Below are 20,541 nucleotides of genomic sequence, written 5' to 3'. Positions count from 1 at the left end.
GAAGTGGCTAGAAAAGGTTGCACTAGAATAAGACACCCAGCGCTAATGGTACAGTGCAATTCTGCTATATTTAACTGCTTTTCTGAACCTTCTATTATATTATTAGTCTGTCTCCCATGTTCCCGACCTTCGAGCCCTACTCGTGTTTATTGCCGAAAAGGGTTTTGATCTGCATATATTCTTACTTACGCCAACTGGCAAAACTTCAGAAAAAGAACTGCGTGCGGTGAAACAGTCTTCGAATTTTTTTTTATTGCGTTAGTTTGCCTCGCGGCATCAAATGGAAGTACTACACATAATTGTGAAGTTCTGTCTCTTGCATCAAGTCTAAATAGGAGCGGTCATGAGAGCCAAATGTCCACTGTGTTAGTCTGGCGGCCGATTTGGGTTGATACCTACACGGCTGAGAGGACGTTGACTAGCCGATTGCAGACCAGGGCATGCCCATTGCAAGTGCTGTAGGTCTGCCTTCTGTACTGGCGCAGGACAGTAGGGACATACAGAGGAGGCGTCGATTTATCCTCACTTCATTATACTATATACACACGCTGCGTTTGGCGACGTAGTTCTTCTTGCAGCGATGCTAGGCATTGATCTAGCTCAGCTAACGCGGGCCCTGAGTCAAGAGTCAGAATGGTGGTTTCAGATTGCTCAACGTCAGTAACTATCTTCTTGATGTACAGCGAAGCAGCTGGATGTGCGAACGCGATGAGTTGGTGTCGATGAGTTCGCACACCTTGGTATTTCTCCGGTGACTCTTACGCTTAGCCTTATTGGCGCGTCGCTTCGTGGGACAGGCCTTGTGAATGATTTCATGGTCATTCCATTTACATAAGCCACACTTGTACGTGGCGGCTTCTTCTGGTGCCATGCTGGATTCAGATTCGTGTGGACACGAGGTGCGCATGTGTCCCGGTTGGAAACACTTGTAGCAATGTACCACTGCTTGCCGATATGGGCGGAGCTGTAGAACACAGCCGTAGCAAAGAGTGCGCTCAGGAGGCTTTGTAGAACCACGAAGGGTGACTAGGCATGCGTGTCCTTGCCCATGTAACGGGCACTAACCACCTGGTGCGAGGGTCAAATTAGATCCTTCACTAAGCTCGGTGGGTTTTTACCAGGGTCCACCCCAGCCACAATATAGCGCCGAAAGTCCGAACCAGATGCCGGACAAGCCTGTACGAGTACTGAGGATATTTCAGAAGTAGCCACAGCCTGCAGGGTCCGTATACGCTCCATGTGCTGGAGACAGCGCACCAGAACAGATACAGTGTTCCTGGCTCTGTGGATGGCAAAACCTTGAACGTTGTTTGTCTTGAGGCAGGAATTCAGGGCATGTTAGAGTGCCCGGTTAGAGAACGATGTAACGTCAAAGGAAGCCAGGGGCTTGATGGCCAATTTGTACAGAGGAGCTCCGACGCACGTAACGAGGGGGAACGCTTCTGGAGCGCTAATACGTACCCGCTCAGACGCAGGAGACGCCATCGATGTGGCTAATGCAGAGACGACTCATCTATTCGGCGTTCGCCAGCACTGGTAGAACTTTGTACATCCTCCATCGGCACAGCAATATCCATGTTGGTAGGTGTTGCAGCATAGCAATGAGACACTGTCAGCGCAGATTTCATGGCAGCTATATGTGGCGATGCTGTAGAGCACAGCTGGAGAATCGCTGGCGCGCTCGAAACCAACGCACCTTGTAGACCGCGGGACCGAGCGACGCTGCTGGGAGTCGGACTTAACTCGCCGCCTCTGGTTCTCAGACGGGCCGGGATTCCTCCGTAGGCCTTGAGGCGTGCTGATGACCACTCGAGGAGGTGCCAGGAGGTGTCGCGACGCCGCACAATCTAACGAGTTGATATTACGGAGGTAGGATGCCCCAAAATGGTCAAAACAAGAGCTCCGTAAAACGCTGGCTGCGCCCCGCATTGGCTTGGCTTGTATTGTGCTTGAATCACTCACATCATCAGCCATTGTTTCCCCGTTGTTTAAAGGTTTAATGACATTTCAGCATAGCACTGCCACATGTATACTGTTTTAAGAGCTGTATTAGAAGAAGGCGTGTTGTCCAACATTCATTTTTACTACATTAGCCTCTCGTGTTGATATGCCTATATTGGTGCCTATTGACTGAGATACATATCTCGGGAGAAGAAAAAATGTAGGAGCGAGTAAAAATGGATGCTAGTGATACTTAACACACTTCACATATATTGAGTGAATGCTGACTGAATAGCTAGTTTGCGATGCTGACGCGAATGGTTAACGTTTCCGTATAACTCAGAAGAGGGGAGACGAGGAGAACCCCTTAAGAACACAAATAAGAAAAGACCACCTCAACATTGGTCCCCGAGTGGTCTATATTTGTTTGACAACTAATAAAATGGGCTACAGAAATGTGGTAAACTACAACGTAGCAAACTTTTGCCTTTTAAGGCTGTGTGTACGAAAAGAACGGAAAGTCCACAGCACTAACGTAGCCCGAGCGCGACCACCTTGGTTCAGATTATCTAATCAGATAAGTATGCGGTTAGCGGAAGTTCGGACATGGGAAGTTCTGCAGTCCAGTTGGGAGCCCTCTCTACGCTTATCTGCATGATTTACCACACTCATTGTCTCCTCTTCCTGGTCGAACGAATATCCCTCCATGTGTGAAAAAAGAAGTTCGCGTGAATGCCGCACTGAGCGATACTACGAGCGAACTGCCCTCAAACGTGCTTGGAATAAACTAGTCGCGTATACAGGTGGACACCGTCGGGCACCAGAAAGCGACTGGGCAATGGTGCCCATGTTCGGCTTCGCCTGCCGCCTTGGACGCGACTGCTTTTTTTTCCCCGAAACGGCGGGAGGTGGAAGCACGCACGGTCACTTCCGGCGCCGATAATCTGGGTGCGGAAGTCAATGAAAGATAAAGGTGACAGTTTTATTTGGTCTCGACCAAAAGGCGCAGCGTATACCGAGGACGCTTTTCAAGCTCAGCCTATATTGGTGAAACGAGTCGCTGGCGCGAACTTCCAGGCCCGCCCTCACACCTCCGACCTGAACCGCTTTTGGCGGAGCCGGGCGCCGACCTTTGGAAGCCCTTAATTCTTTCGAAGCACGTTCGGGAGCATGTCCGTATATATAAGAGCTGGACTTGCACATTCTTACTTGTAGAACAAGCGGAAGAAAGATTTACAAATTAAGCCCCACTTGGGAGGCGATAAAATGCGCCGTGCCGGTTTATCAATTCGATAGTCTAGAATCCGGATTTGGATATAATACTTCGTATTAGCGATAACATGCGGCTGTGTGATGTGTCATTTCGTTTAAGTAGGCGTTATTATCTACAGATAGGAGAGCCCCACTGTCATTTTCGCGCCATGTTATCGACTCTTTCGAACGTGACTTTTTTCTGTTCTTTATGCGACGAATAATTTAAGTAATGGGACAAAGACGCGGCATCATCATCAATTACTGACCGAGTTTTTTCTTTGTATACCGAGCGTTACTCTCCCCTTATACTTGATCTTTTCAAACCCGTCGAAGTATATGTGTTTCGGTCACAATCAAAGCACCGCCGAGTGGGGAGTAGTGTGGCAGGATTGATGGAAGCACGTTGGTTATTTGGCTCGAAGTGCAGCTTGAATGGAAGGACAGGGGAAAGCTAACAAAGATTCTCAAGCTCCGACCTGTTGAGGAAGTACAAAAGCTCTAAACCAATTAAAATTGCGGTGGTTAGTTTATCGGAGGCCCATGTGCCGATGATAAAAAACAGTGACATGATGTAACTTTCTAAAGGTCAATTTTAGGTGGCGGATGATTGTGTGCATAAGTAAGACAAAAACAAATAATAAATGGTAAGTGTTGAGAGCCGCTGTGGTTAATCGAAAGCATCTGACTTTTGAGTCATGTATTTTAAAAGGCAAGTGTTAAAAATAAATAAATAAAAAAACATCTAGATGGCTGGTGGGTCCTCTTCTCCCGCTTACATGTCTCCGTTCAGTCAGATATATAGTTCCTTCTTACAATCCTTTTCTCCGATCTTCTTCCCATTGTGATAATTATTGCGATCAATATTTCGAGCGTTTGGATAAAAGTTTTCACCAATAACTTGCTTAGGAGTTTCAGGGACCCATTCGACCTGTTCAACCCATTCAACCAGTTCAACTTATGATGCAAGTTAGGTAGAACCAAAAGGCTCTGGTTGTGTGTCCTTCAATAACTGCAGATTAGTTAGAAGCATCTGTTCACTGTGAACCTGCGAGTGCCATTTCTCTCAGGCATGAAATAAAAATTGATATTTGTACTAATTCCTTTTTACGTGCAGGCACTCCAACTTCGTACAAAAGATCCGTAACAGAGTTCCGCTGGATTTTTTACCCGCCGTATTGTTTTTACTTAGTGTAGCGTGATAGGAAAATAACGTTTGGTGTGGTATAACGAGATAAATGGGACGCTACTGGTTAAAACACCTTCCTAACCCATAAACTGCAGAACGTAAAACTGTATATAAATATATCTGAAAAAGATAGAGAAAAAACAACACCATACAAAAGGCTACGCTAAAGCTCCACTTTCTGTCAATAAAATTGAAATATTTAACATCCGGGGTCTACCGGCACGTGTCGAAACGAGGTGCTCTACGCACAGCGCGAAACCCTATGCGATCGCGTCTGCCGGAAAATAGTAACAGGGGAAAGGAAACTTGACTGGAGGAATATGCCCTCCTTACGCAGCGGTACCAGTTACGGGCTCTTACCGAAGGTTTGGTTAGCGATATAGGGCGTCACGCCACTTGTGGAAAGTAATAGGGGCTACCTTCCTCGCGACCGCCATGCTAACTGCAGGCTGTTTGAAGGAGTGTCTGCGGTATGCCAAACGTTTCAACGCCCTGGGAGTTAAAAGAACTGTTGTACTCACCATCGAGAGATCTGGAGTGTCAGGAGTGCCACGGTAACCGTAATGCATACACGAACGAGAAATAAGGAAGTCCTGAAGTAGCCCTTGTACTTTTGAGAAAAAAACTGTACATCGGAAGGTAATTCAGAAATTTTCGCCACTATTCAATGTAGGGCCTCTCTTCGTACGGCACGGAAACCGCTCTTCACTGTCCCGTTGCTTTTTTCTTTCAGGTGTCAGCATTTCATAGAGCATAAAAGGTGTACGTGGTTATGGACCAAGACATTCACAACCTACTTTATCTGGCAAGGAATACATCTGGGATCTTTGGTGCGGAATGATTCATTTCCACCATGATAAAGGCACCTTATAAAAATGCCGTAAAATCATAGCCAAGGGATTGACAGTGGGGAATCAAGGGAACGCAGAGGCTAGAGCAAACGTTTTGCCAAAGAAACGTCTCGGTGAGGGTAAAAAGTGCCTTTCCTGGCAGCGTTTACCTCACTCTCGCCCGAGGAGTAAGGAAGATAAGCCGGTATAAGGAAGTCAGGTGAGGCTGAGAGAACAGAAAGTTTTCGGAACGAAGCATATGATATGGTGTAAAACATATAGTATATAATATATAAAGCTGGTAAGAAAAAATTGTGGGGTTTTACGTGCCAAAACCACTTTCTGATTCTGAGCCGCGCCGCAGTGGAGGACTCCGGAAATTTCAACCACATGGGGTTCTTTAACGTGGACCTAAATCTGAGTACACGTTTGTTTTCGCATTTCGCCGCCATCGAAATGCGGCCACCGTGGCCGGGATTCAATCCCGCAACCTCGTGCTAATGAGCCCAACACCATAGCCACTGAGCAACCAGAGCGGGTAAAGCTGCTAAATGGAGATAAAGACTAACATTCAATGACGCATGGTAATAAGCTAGACGAACGTCAGAACTACTACTACTGTTAACTACTACTGCTACTACTACTACTACTACTACTACTACTACTACTACTACTACTACTACTACTACTTCTACTACTACTACTACTACTACTACTACTACTACTACTACTACTACTGTTACTACTACTACTACTACTACTACTACTACTACTACTACTACTACTACTACTACTACTACTACTACTAATAATAATAATAATAATAATAATAATTTTGACAAATAATAACTTGAGTTTTACTGCATTTAGCATGCTCATTTCAATACTTCTGCCTGGAAATGGAGGTTACATGCCACGTGTCGACTGACTAGGCTTCATTCTTGAGCATTCAACAAAGCAGCTAACAGTGAAGAAAGAAACTTCAATCAAATGCCGAAAAAATAAGAAGAAAGCATTAAGAAATCGAACTTCAATTTTACACGGTCCTAGGAACATGAGAAAACGAGACCGATTCAAATTTGAACAAAGAGCATCTACAGAACTGAATCTGATTAAAAAATTAAGCAGATCCAACGCACATGCATGCGTGAATTTATATGTGAAAGCAGGCTTTCGGGAAGCAGTTAAGTAAATGTCATACAGCAAAACGCGACGCCTGCAATTGTTTTTGTCGTTATCCTATATAACGTGTCAGCTCATGCAACAGTTATGTAAAACAGAGGTTGCAAGTTCAATATTATCTAAGATTGCGTTTATGTATTACACCGTTCGTAAGCTATGCCGAAATGCAAACCGCAGTTCATGCGAATGCGCCCCGAAAGGCGTCTACATTGTGATGTCACAGGGACGAAGGCGATGTGTAATAAGACGCGTTGTTGGTGGATTTGGCCCATATTACAGAATAAATTATAAAACACAAGGAAAAAATACAGGGATAATGCAGGGAACATCACAAGATCTGGCGATTTGCCCTGTCTTGTTCGTGTGATTTATTGTGATGTTAGATGTGTGACGATAAAAAAATGGTGAGTAGAGGTTTGTGCAGTGAGAAGTGCGACACGAAAGGCAGAGGCTGACTAATATTCGCCCGTTTTATTTCTGCGTCATTGGCGCAATGAAAATTGACGCAAGCGGCTTTTGCGAAAAATAGCAGCAGCATCCACAGTCCGCAATATCAGGGGGGAGGGGGGGGAGGGTTCGGGTCGGTAAGAAAACTTTGCTTTAAAGAAATCATGTGAATGCAGTGGAGTTTAAACATGTTGCAAAATATACATTTGTGTTGAGAAAAAAAAGTACGAGCATGTGCTAATGAAAAAAATATAGCTTGCATAAAAATGAGGGAAGTGGGATATGGAGTGTGAAACAAATTACACAAAAGGAAATCTTTCAAATTGCGGTAAAATGAACATAAAAATATCGACTTAGTAAAGACTTATGTATGTCTCGTTATAATATTTGAAGCAATGTGAAAGGGAAAAATGCACCATGGACACCATCATTGCCACAGATGGCCGAAAAGAAGTATTTTCAAAAGACAAAGTACAATACACGCACACCACCGCTGCATTCTTGTTAACTATTTTCAATGATCTATCGCTGTATAGCCACAGCCAGTCACTGCTTAGTGGGGCGCACTTCAAGCAGCGCCAATGGCGAGGTAAAGCTCAGAGTAAATCGGAGTTCCCAAACAACTTACTTTGTCACATGTACGCTGCAAATTTCTTGCATCTTTGCAGATGTTATAAGTCTAGGCCCGTAATGAGTTTAAACACTTCAATCGTTTCTAAATGGTGCCGCACCCATAGTGGTCGTAAAAGAGCATTTCCCTTCGCCCCAAGAGGTGAGCGCAGAAGGAAATCTGAAAGTTGGAGCATGCTGACGCAAGTCATTCAGACTCCTCCCCCCCCCCACCTCCCCCACTACCACCCCTCCTCAGGCGAAATATTAATAAATAACTAAACCATCACGCGCCAATTTATTCTCTATTACAATTTTGGCGACATTCAATGGATTTTACTTGGCCCATCTCGTTACTCCTTGCACTGAACCGGAAAAGCTTATCTGAGACACGTAGAGGAAGTTGATGTGCCATGGTGGCTAAATCTGTAGAAGTCACGAACACAGATCGATGCCAGCGAAAAAAAAAAGTAACTGCCTATATCACCGGTGACCTTCAATCGTTAGCACATGCAGATGCGAGAGGCGAGTACGGAAGGGAACACCTCTTCTATGGTCGAAAACAAGGTCCTTGTTATGTTTAAATAAGATAAAAAGTGAGACGTCTTATCAATGAAATAAAGACAAAATGCCGTGCAGCGCTTTCTTGTGATCGGAATAAACCTTGCTCCCTATCTTTAGTTTACGATGATTACGCTGCAAAGGGCTCTTTATTGAAATTTTAACACCGTGGTAGTGATGTAACGAGGTATCAAGATAAAATAGAGTTTTAATTTAACGTTTGCGAAATAGCGCTGTTAAGGGAAATATTGTTGTTGTTCCGCAAACTAACTTTCCGGAAAGCGAGTTTTAGTATAGCGTGATTGCGCAGTTTACGTGCAAGACGATATTCAATTACCATTTTAATTTTGCTTACATAGCGCACCTAAGTGATTTTATCAAGATTTGCGTGTGCGTCAGTAAAATGTGAGAGGCAGTGCAATGAAAGCGGGGAGTGCATTGTAGTTGTACTACTTTTCATGTCTGGGCAATGACCAGCAAAATCAGTACAAGCAGCAGCAACTGTCGACCATGACCTCCGAGATATCCGAATCTCAGAGGCCAGGTGCCGTCGCGTGTATCTATCAACTTCACCAATAGGTGGTGCAGCCATCCCGGGAGTTTCTATGGACAAAAGCATACCGGAGCAAATATTCGCAACAAGATGAGCCATGTGTTTGCTGCTGGAAGAATCCAAAAAAATAATTCAGCACATCCTAATGGAATGCGAAGGGATTCACTCAGTGATACTAGTAGATAACGTACACCTTCCAGAAGGGCTTGTATTTGCAGTACTCTGTCGTCGAAGAAGCATGCGACTAAGCGACAGCTGTTTACACTCATTTTCTAGGAACCATGTGAATTCGAACGCCAAATTCAGTTCGAAGCGGGCGGCCGCGACCACCGCCATGCTTTCAGTAAACTGCGTAGACCACGTGAAAGACGGTATACGTTAAATTTGAGAAATTGCGTGCGTATTCTAAACGGTATGGGTAATTGAGCGTTTTGCACATGCGTATTTTTATCCCGCTATTTCACTATGCCTGCTAATACGCTAGACAGGACAAACTAAAACTGTCTAATAAGAGGAAGTGAAAGGTTTACACAAGTAAGCTGGGACAATTGCAGGGGTGGCCTTCGTTTTGCAGCGGATATAAAATAGGTTAATGATAAATACGCCACCGCTGCTTCTGATGAAGATGATGACGGCGGAGATGCTTAGTCGACTGGCTGCCATACGAAGCCAGTAGACAGATTTAAAACACCAAAAAAGAAAAACTTACTGTTTTATTTTGCGAGAGACTTCATTATGGCAGAGGCAAACAAATATTTAACTGTGCATAGTACAGGAAGTCTAGTCAGGCTCTGTAATAACTCTCGTTTTGAGTTCACGTGCTGAAGTCAGGGTCCATATAACGTAAAACTATTCCAATGTGTTTTATTCCAATCACCTGACGTCAAATTTACGTAACCACCGACGCAAGCATAGGGCCGTGGTCCGAAGCGTTGCCCGAACAGCCCAATCAAGAGAGAGAGAGAAAACATTTATTTGGACCATCGAGGTCATTGCTCTTGAGGTCGAGTGGGTGATGTCCTCATTCCAGGACTTCACTGGGCATGGCTTCTCGATGTACTTGCTGGACGAGAGCTTCTTGTCCCGCCAGGGTATCGCCGGTCAGCTGTACCTCCCACCGCTCAAATGACGTGCTAGGCGTCTTTAAGTGTTGAGGTTTGCCCCCGCACCCGTACGATATGTGAAAGAGTGTAGAGCGTGTGTCGCCGCACCAGGGGCAGATGCCCCGATATGTATGTGGGTACATTTTGCTGTATCTGTGTATGTTTGAAAATGTGTTGGTATGAATAAGTCTGAGAGCTACTGCCTCTTCAGTGCTGAGCTTTCTGTGAGGGGGAGGATAAATCGTACGGTTGAGTCGCTGGAGCTCGAGTCGGTCGCAGTAATTGTATCGCAGGGGCACGAAGGTAAAGGGGAGGGATTGATGAGACGATTGGTCTTGCCCCACTCGGTTTAGGCCAATCAAACGCTCTCCTCGCTTACAGAGGTGATTTTCGTTTGATTTAGTTGAATAACAATGCCGACTTTGAGCGGTTTTTCTTATCTAATTAGTTGACAAGAGGCGAGGAGCACGCTCAAGTGGAGATGGTTTCGACAGGGCCGAGCCATCGCATTGAAAATAGATAACAGGATGAAGAGGGTGGTGCCGGCGTCTGCGATTGGTCCGCTTTCCCTTACGTAACTTGCGGTGGCTTGTCTAAAATGGCGGCTGCATGCAACGGACAGTTAAAAATATTGCGAAAACGGATCCTCAGCAAAGAAGAGTTGGCAGAGCGATGTCCTATACGTGCCGAAAAGACGACCAGGCATTAAGTTTTGTTATACGCTAATAAACCCACGCTCTCCGGCAAGTGCGAGGACTCAGTGCCTGGGCGATCGGCGGGAGCCATCTTCCTTTCCTTTCGGAAAGGGGCAGCCTCCGGCTATACAGAAAAAGAAATCCAGTTTTCTGTGGCTTAATAATCCATCTTTAACGCGTACACGTCACTTTGATCCATGGAGTTTTCGTAGTTTCGTTACGTCGAGTGACAGACAGGTGAAGTGGGTGCAGCCTGAAAGCTTTTGACCAATAGCAGAGGGTCTATAGCGAAAACTCGTCGAATCATGAATAATTATTTTTCTTTTGTTTAGTTGAAATATGCATAATTAGTGCGCACACGTCTTGTCAGATTGGGAGCTATCGTGGTTTTCGTGACGTCGCATGATAGGCAGGCGAAGTGGGAGTGGTCCAAAAAAGTTCTTGTCCAATCACGCAGGGCTGATTGAGGTATTAAAATAAAAAAAGGTTGGAATATCCTTACGTTATAGCGCCCCAGCCAACACCATGTAAATAAATGGGGCTAGCCAATGAAACGAAAAGCAAATTAGCTCCTATCTTCCCGTTTGTAGTTGAGAAAAAAGCAATGATGAGGCACGAAAAATAGCTGCGTTTCCAATTATATTTCCTCGATGGTAGAAAAAAAAATAGTTTCGCCCATAACGTAAAGCACTGACGGGATAGCTGGTAGAATATAATGCGCAGTAAGCCTTAGGTTCTTTCGAGCGGTATTTGTTTGTGTGAACAATATCATGTCCGAGCTAGCAAATCTTTCGAGAAGTACAAAATATGACTCATTCTGTTTGTAGAAGTTGCGCCTCCGGTTGTTGAAGTGTATAGATGCGTGTACTGCTCTTTCCTATCTTGACTTAGTCACTGGTTGCTATATGCTAAAACGACCCTTTAGATTCTTACTGCTGGATTTGTTCGACTTATCTTAAATTTATATTTGCGCTACCTGATTAATAGGTCTTGTCTTAGTCTAGTAGTAGTCATGGTATTTGAATGCAAGAGCTGTACGTTAGTAGCTGGGTTAAAATCAAAGATGTCTTCATTCCAATTTTGGGTGCCATATGTTGGGAGCTGTACGCCAAATTAACAGCGGGAAAGAAAATAGGAAAACATAAAAATAGATCCTCGTGCTTCTGGGGTTGCATAAAATAATGTTGTTGAAAACGCGTTTTCGAATAAAGATTTAAATATACGCGTTGTGCGGTCTATAAAAAGATTATTCAAACTTATAGCATGTCTACCTCCTCCAGGACATGTCATCGTAAAGTTGTGGGTCTACCGTGGTCCATCGCGCACCTGCTGGAGGCTGGCTGATGTGCGGGATTCTATTGGCACTGATGGTTTCAGCAAAGCTGTTTAATCCACTTACTATCACGCCCACACCCTGAAGTGAAGAAGGAATAACACAATGTGTTCTTTTCTTGGATGCTAGCCACGTTATACGGTCTTGTTAACAAAGATGCCTCCTTTCTTTTTGAACCAGATACGGCTTGAATTTTAGGTTGTCCAAATAATCATGGTGTCTTCATATTTAGATATACCTCACATTTTTGCTGTTACAAAAAAAAAGTACACGTTCAGCTGAGCTACTCCAGGCAGATAGCATAGTCACGAGTGCGCAGCAGAGGCAAAGTTCTCCTTTACCACAGTTTTACAAACGTTTACGGACAATTTTGCTAGAAAACTGTTGTGCACTGATACACGCACACACGCACGACCAGACACACGTACAAACAGACACACGCACGCTCACCCACATACTTTGCAGTAGGTAGCTAGGTGCGTTATTGCCATGGCAGGTTTCAGGCGTCTTCAACAACAAAATTACTTGGCTGAAGATGGCATTTAATCACGGTCGCCCCCCCTCAAGAGCCCGATACTCTATTCTGCCGTCGTCCTCGGCTTGCTGATGGGGTCCCGCTGACGCTCGCGTCACGCATACAATTGTCCATTGTACACAAACATCTTGGTTTGTGTGGCAACGCTTTGCAGAACTCCAAACGACCCTGGAAAGCCGTATTGTCGTGCGTCGCAAAACGCTGGCTTGTCGAGTACGTGAGATGTGCATATCTTTAGAATGTATTTATTAGGATGACTGAGGTAGGCCCTTTTTTCTTTCATTGCCATTGGCACATTAGAGGTTGGATTGCGTAACATTTTGACGAGACACACAGAAAATAAACACACACTAGAGAGCGCGACTTACAACAATAGTTTTATTCCCACGTCAGTGGAATAAATACAGGAAGATACTCAACGGGGGGAGCGAAAAAAAGAACTTTACAAACAGGGCCGTCCACCAATGCCAAGCCGGCTTTGTCACGTGATAAATTTTGCTGCACTCAGCATCGCCAACCTCTAGTATGCTATACCAACACGGCCAGTCTTCAACCTCGGCCATTAGCACGTTATTTTACAAAGAAAATCTCGCTATATATTCACACATTCCGAACTACTTATAAACCACTAATTCCACCGTTTACCTTTTCTTGTATGTCGCCTATGCCGTAGCAATGTATTCCCGTGCTCAAGTGCCTTCTATACAGGCCAGCTTTTTTCTGTATATCGGTGTGTAGCGCACTTTTCCCAGCACCATTATGGCGATTACCTTTATAGAGATCACTGATGAACCAGAAGAGGCGTTTCGTTATGCGAGGCCAAAGTTTCTGGCCCCGTAGTAAGCCTTCATTTCTCATGCTTCTTTAGTAATCTAAGTACGTCTATTGCAGTTCTATTAGCAGCTCAGGTTGCACATACTGTGAGTAATGGACGACCAGCAAAACTGGGGGATAATGAGGTGCTCGAGCCGATGTAACGAATACTGAATAAAACGCACATGTTCTTCGTTTTGTAGGTGCCGCAGCCGTACTCCTTCGGCTACGAGATTTCGGATGGCTACGGCAACAAGCAAGTCCGGCACGAGGTGAGCGATGGCCACAACCACAAGCGGGGTTCGTACGGCTTCGTTGATGCACGTGGCATCTACCGGCAAGTGCACTATGTGGCCGACCACAACGGCTTCCGTGCCACAATCGAGTCGAACGAGCCGGGCGTCGCAGCAGGCTACTCGGCCGGAGCAGCCTTCAAAGTCGGCCAGAGACGAGCCAGGCCCGTTGTCCATCGCCGGCCGATACCACCGCCACCCCACAGGGTTCCCGTGCTTGTTCAAAGGGCTCCAGCGAACAATCTGGTCCAGAAGTCCGTTGGAATTGCTGCGGCATTCCATGCAGCCGTTCCAGCAGCAGTCGCTGGAGGGGTTCCTGCTGGTGTCCATACGGGAGTCGCCACGCCCGGTCGAGACCCAGCGTTGCAGGCGCTGCAAGTCGTTCAGGCGCTCCACGGAAAGGCCTTGACAGCCCTCCCGGTCTCATCAGTCCAGTACAGTCCAGGTTTAGAACACTCTGGAGGCATAGACTTCATTCCGTCGGCTCCGCGTCTGACTGCCGCCACTACGGCTGGCTCCAGTCTCGTCGACCCACGACGCTCGCACGTTACTTACGTTGAGGCGCCACAAGAACACCCTTTCACGAACTTGAGGACGTCCCCTCCAGTGAACTACGAGGGTGGTCCGGGAGCTCAAAAACAGCACTAGTCTCCAATTAGCCATGTAAATAGTCAATGTTTGCTCTGTTTTCTTGCGTGTGTTTGTGATGGTGAATTCCTATGGTCGACCAGGAACATTTGAAACTTGCTCCAGCCTTGACGCTAACTGCTCGGCCATGTGGCGCGAGTTGGAACTGCAGAGCTATGCAAAGATGGATGAAGGCACAGGGCAAACGAAAGGACACAGATGTGCGCAACCTATTGACATACCTAATGATTTACGCTTGCTTGTGTATTCGTCTATTGTCCTCGCTTCGTCAAAATTTGCGTAGTTCTCTAATAAGGTGTATCGCGTAATCATTATCTCCAGTGTGTTTCGGCCTAAATATTTACAGTTGCTTTCTTTGATACGCACAACGGCTGCGCACGAATTAACACTTTGTAGTCGGCCAACCTTTTTCGCTAAAGATATGTCCAACAACACGATTGGCTGGCATGTGCTCTCAGGAACAGTTCTAGCCTAAGAATTTTTCCACATATATAGGTCCTGCCTACTGTGGCGTCATGGGAAATGCTGGAAGTAGTGTTTCGATCCTTTTCGACTTGTGGAATTTTACCCCAGGTGTACGCAAAATTAAGATACCTCTTTAATTAGGTGTCATAATATGGGAAAGTACTGTAGAGTGTTATTATTGTCCTTTACGACATAAAGAGTTAGTCCTCGGGACAAATAACACGCTAAGATGAAGAACAAAACAGCTTTACCACACGCGCACAAAACTGGGTGTAATGTAACAGGTGCAGATTCGTTGCTTTTGCGAACGGTGCACCCACATAGTACAACTGATTTGGCCAGTTGCCTGCTACAAGACGACATAGTACTTTCAGGTCTGTATTGTGGCGGTGTGAATGAACGTGCCAGCACTAGAAGGAAGGCTTGCCAGTATCTGAAGGAGTAGTGTGCCAATGTGAGGTAGCGGGCAGCCAATTTTGCTATAATACGTCAAAAGCAGTAATGAGGCTCATCAGACATCTTGAATCGCGGATAAGGGGGCTCCTTTACTTAACAAAGCCATAATCATGAGACTGCTTCCGCACACCGAAACGGGAAACTGCGAAATATTTGTCTTTGTTTTATTGTCAAAACGTCATTTGCCCAGAGCAGCGTCTGGACATGAGTTGGTGTTCTTTTGGCGCACCTTGGCCTGTGCCAAAGGTCCAGACTGCGTAGTCCATCATTATTGACCTTTAGAACTTCACTGTAATGGTACTACAGGAACTCCACAACGCTGTGCACCACACCGATCAGGCGTGAAAGACTTTTCGTTCTTCTAGGCAGCTCTGTAGACCTGCAGATGGCCTGATGAAACTAACAGCCGAGTACGGGTTGTTACAGTACACTGCTGTCTTACGCCCCCTACGATGTGTTTCATTGAAAAGTTTGCAGTGTGGTAAGTTTCCTGCAAAAAGGTTAATTTCTCCGAAACGTTGCAAAGTTTCCTTGAATGCATACTTTCCTTGGGAGCAGTACGTGACGTAAACAAAGTGCGGTGCCCTTTTACAATCATCATGTGCAAAGTACAACGCAAATTTTTTTTGCAGAAGCCACGCTCCATAAACTTTGGAGCAGACTCGACCTTCTTTCGTCTTTTGTGGAAAAAAGGAATACAACGCTAACATTGAGCACAAGCAGAGCCATTGAAAGATCCTGGAGGGAGGTGATGACTCTGCGGTACTGTGGTAACTGTGGTAAAGTTCGACTGATCAGGTTCTCTTCCAACACATTTTTGAGTGGTGGAGCAGTGTGTGCATTCACTTGTGACAATGTATGACGCGAAAGTGGCACAATACGCGTGCTACTCCAGAAAGCATTCGACGTCCTCTCGCAGCATCACGGCAGCTGTCATCACGTATTTTCTTTCCGTGAGAATGTTGGCGTTTTTTTGTTACGCTTATGACGTCTGTGTATTGCGGATGCCAATGATCTTGTCGATTTCACTGCCCAGTGTATTGCTCATGAAAGGAAATCAAAGTTTTAAAGAGACACTAAGGAGGGACACGGAAGTAGTGCTATAGTGCTTATTAGCGACGGTAGCAAACTCCAAACGCTTTCCGTTGAATTTAGAGTCCGCAACATGGCTTCGATGATATTTGTGCGGCGTCAATGATTTCACGACATTTTCTTATTTTTGGCAAGTGTTTTTGTGCAGGAAGCTTTTCGAGGGTTGCAGGTTGAGTCCTCGCTTCCTGTTAAAAGGATTGAACTTGTTCTTTGTTAGCAAACAATTATTTTTGCCAAGCAGATGCTGCCCCATGGGGACGTCATACAAGGCTGGCTGGGAATAGTAAGGTGGCATCGGCCCTAGTCTTTTGTTCTTGCGTTTTTGTGGCCTAAGACGGATGGGGTGCAGGAAGGTTACATAAGCTCATTGTTACGCTAATTTATTTTAAATTGAGGAAGTATGTTTCTTTACGATAGTTAATAATACGTCTCCTTAGCGTCCCTTTAAGAACTTAAGTATGCACTTCTAACAGCTGTTCGAGTCACAATATATTTTAACGAATGTTGTACTCTGTGCTTGTGCGTGCTATCCTGGCTGCTTGGCCAAGACGACATAAAACGTCACACAAGGACGTGAAATAATTGTGCCATGAGCGAACCTATGCATGCTCCTGCTACATCATATGCCAGAGCTGTGGCTAACAATCATGCTGGGCGCGATTCATGCCCAGGCGAACTTTTGTGTATATGTACATAGACAAAAATAAATGAAATTTACAACGGATGCTATCCTATTAAACTCTTGCTGCTGGTGACCGGTCGCTGCCTGTGATCCACTGGAACCTTGAAGTTACCATGATTACCAGAGGATGGGCTCTGCAGCCTAGCTTGTGCTGACTCTTTCGTAAACGAAGTTAGCATGTTTTCAGTTCTTTCATTCTTTTGTGCATTATTGTCTTACTGATTACAAAAATCTTTGTTTTCCGGTGGAAATACGAAATATACATTACCGTTTTTTACAGCAAGGTCACAGGATCAAATTTCGCACTTTCAGATCAGTACGGTTCGCTTTTATTCAAGGGGAGGCGTTGTCCCCACAGTTATCAAGCCGTTAAGTGCCGCTGGTGACTGCTGTGTAAAGCGGGGGACTACGCATTGCGGTGCACCTTTGTGGCTTCTGCCAGCCTTGTGCCAGCTACGCGACAGCTTTTCTCGTGGGCAGCATCCGTTGAACGGGAAAGCCACTGGTATTTGCACTTTTTACGTCGCATATGAAAGACGTCCGCAGGGATGGGCAATAGTGCACACACTGCCAAAAGGGCTGCGCTCGCTTCGGCGCATAGTGTACGTTGACACACTTTGGGCGAAGGCGAGACCTCTGATGAGTAGGGACTTCACGAGAAAAATAAAAGCCATGCGAAAAAGTAAGGATGACTTGTCCTATTAGAAGAGCGTGGTCAGAAGCGAGAAATGTAGGCTGTCGCACAAAAATGGTGGCTACGGTGGGCTATAAAAATACACTCAACAGTGCAAAGCCTTCCTGTTGTACATTTTATAGATGATAGGGGCTACACACTCGGACAGAAAGCGTAATTTTCTACTTGTCCTACTTCATGTACGGAGAACATTCCTCATCAAGTATGCAGGGACCTTAAGTTGAAGTGGAAGGAAGGTCAAGTGATATTCGGCCTTTATGCTTATACAACTCGCGCATGAGCAAATCTAAATAAATTTGAAATTTTCCTATTTCGGGTGTGTTCTCATGCCTAATGATCACTCCTGCGAGCTCTCTGTGTCGAAACATGAAGCAGCGCGAAGAAGACGAAGACAACAATCGAAAACACACACAACAAGACGAGCGCTACACCGCCAACTGGAAAATTGCGAAGAATTTCAACGCAGTGCAATTCGATCCGAAAAATAAAAACCTTCTAGTCCAAATCAAGTTGTTGCTACTCTCTGTGTTGTTCCTCGTAGACCGCTTTGTTGTGATAACAGGGCCCGAACGGAAAAGAAGGCAGCGGAAGCCCAGAGTTGGTGTTGCCACTTTTCCCACGTACTACGTATTTCCGTGTCGGAAAGCGACCGGTCGTTTCTGAAAGCCGGATGGGTGTCAGGAACTAATTCTAAAGGCCCGACATTTCTGATCAGCTCGGTACGCGATGACTGCCACCGAAAATAGCGTCGCGCGAAAAACTGGAGCTACTTCCTCGTGTTTAGCAACGCGTTTGCGATGCTTGTCTTTAAACGCCCACGTATAGCAAGGTCCTTTGCCGGCCCTAGCTCTGAGCTCTTCCCCACCCTAGATCGCTCTTGATCGATTATACATGTATTTTTTCTCTCCGCTGCCGCGGTGCTCAAGCAGAATTTCTGGCGTATACGCTTGCCGATGCGTCGTCTCAGTGTATGCTGTCTGCGCGACTGACCAATCAGCGCGGCCGATCTCATTATGGCTTATCTCTCTAACGTCATTGCCAACTGATACCGACCTTTTTTTCCAGTATGAATAGTTCTAGCAGAGCGTACTCGCTTTAGCTACAGTAGTCCCATGGTCAGCTCTTTGCAGGCTGTCTCATTACTTGACGTGAAAGGTATTTTTAGGACTACCATTAGAAAGCGAGAGGTCAGTTTTTCCTTACGAGCGTACCCGCAATATGCAGTGTCCGGCAGTGCTTGCAAGGAGCGTATCAACATTGGTTGGCGGAGAGATTTGCGTGCAGTTAGGATGGTGACTTAGGAGGGCCCCTAAGGCACTCCTTTCCCATTCTGGGTACGATCGTTTAGGTCGTACATCACTCGGTGTGGAAAGCACAAGACTTATATTAACTTTTATGCCATAAGAAACGCATGCGATTTTAGCCCAAATCAAGAATGTAATGTTGAGCTTGTTTGTCATCTTATTACGTGGCAAGATTATTTTCTGAAGGTTTCACTGACGTTGGCCAATGTCGCTTCGCCTCTGAACCGTATTCAAGCACATAAGGCCCGCATTCGTTCCCAGCATTCATTATAGTCATAATTTCTGTGTTCTCGTAGTTTCGACAAAGAAGTGGATTGCACCGATACGTTTGGCGCGGGCGAAGCACTGTTGTGATGAACACGACAACTACAACACATCCAGTACAATTCAGGATACGAAAGCAAAGCTTATGCAGCACAACCTCAACTGTTGATGCATGCATCAGGTGCCTTCGTAGACGTGTCTATTCTGAGAAAACTGTTTATCGCACAAAGGAAAAATGTCATAAAGTAGTACAATAATTCCAGGACATTTGATTATAGTTCAGGTGCCCCAATACCTTGGGGCCAGCGAATTTTGCGGCGAAAAGTTTGAATATGACGTGATAAAAATCATTAGGTGTGTTGATGAATTATATGAAAAGACAATTTGATGTTTCTCTGCTGTCTTTAATGTAGTTCTCTGCGATATGAGAGCTGGTCATTTGAAAGTAAAGCAACGAAGGTACGCAGCTTTCTAAAAAAAAAAAAACAATGGAGTTGAGGGCATGCACACCAATGGATGGCGCGTGTAAGGCGGTAACGTTCAATATAGGTTCTGCTATGGGGAGAATATGCAAGATCCATCAGTTCTAGTGAGACACGAGCCGCATTAGGTTCTGGCCTAAAGATAGGAGAATACATGCAAGTGCGAACAACTTTTGGGTTCAGTTTAGTAGCTTCCTTGAGTGTCCCCGTTAGTGATATAGCGTCCCTTGCCGTGCGCTACTTCGAATTGAGTTTGGCTGTGCTCACTGCAGCCCCGTAGAGGTGATCGAGAGTTTAGAATTGAGCACTAATGTTTTGATTTTCCCAGTTAGGGTTCTACGATAGTGCAACGATTGAACCAGGTAAACAACTTGAGGGCTTCATTGATACATGATTGTTCTAGAGTTTGAGAAGTTCTTAAAAGGGAACAAAATTGACCTTATGTCTACGCCGTCATATATGGGTGTTTATCGACTCCTATTGTCAAGATTCGTTTGTGTGGGCCGTAGATCAGTGAACCATGTAGCATAGAGTTATTACTTTAAAGCTTGCTTAGAAAGCACAGGTTCTGCGCACGCGCGACGTGAGACTGCAGGCACCGCAATTTTATTTCGCAATGTATGACATGATCGTCAAGCATGAAAACATTACCTATTATATATATATATATATATATATATATATATATATATATATATATATATACGAACTTGCACCATTCTGACTAGCTATTATTAATCTGTTTAACTGCCTTGGCTAAATGTCGAATGAATGGCAACAGAAAACATACCCAAGCTTTCGGAAGACTATATCCCCAATGGAACACGCTTGGTTTCTTCCACATATCCCGTAGTGTGCTTTCTTTAACATGTTTTCCCCGGGAAGCGGTGACAAAACCTTGCATGCATTCCTACTTTAAATATGCCATCTTAAAGCCCTGGTTATCGAGGATATACTTATTTTGCCTGGCTGCTGGTCATATGCATATACTATATAGAAAAGGAACCATTGTATGGCACGATAAATTCTGGGCACACTCCAGGCTCAGGCTATTCTATGCGTCAAATCTTTGTGGAGAGGGAGATTCCGTAACCTTAATTGCTTAATTCCTACGGTTGT

The 20,541-nt window shown here is 45.2% G+C and overlaps 1 protein-coding gene across 1 annotated transcript in view; it reads left to right on the top strand.

Moving 5' to 3' along the window:
• Positions 1-17,814, top strand: part of LOC135903549 (uncharacterized) — an 88,392-nt gene extending 70,578 nt beyond the window's left edge. Inside the window, exon 6 of the mRNA XM_070530924.1 lies at positions 13,246-17,814. Within this exon, the coding sequence (XP_070387025.1) occupies positions 13,246-13,983 (738 nt within the window). The 3' untranslated portion in view covers positions 13,984-17,814. The remainder of the gene's footprint in view (positions 1-13,245) is intronic.
• The last annotated feature ends 2,727 nt before the right edge of the window (positions 17,815-20,541 follow it).

Source organism: Dermacentor albipictus, chromosome 1, assembly GCF_038994185.2.
Source record: "Dermacentor albipictus isolate Rhodes 1998 colony chromosome 1, USDA_Dalb.pri_finalv2, whole genome shotgun sequence".
Taxonomy (NCBI): domain Eukaryota; kingdom Metazoa; phylum Arthropoda; class Arachnida; order Ixodida; family Ixodidae; genus Dermacentor; species Dermacentor albipictus.
This window is presented reverse-complemented; position numbering and strand designations above follow the sequence as displayed.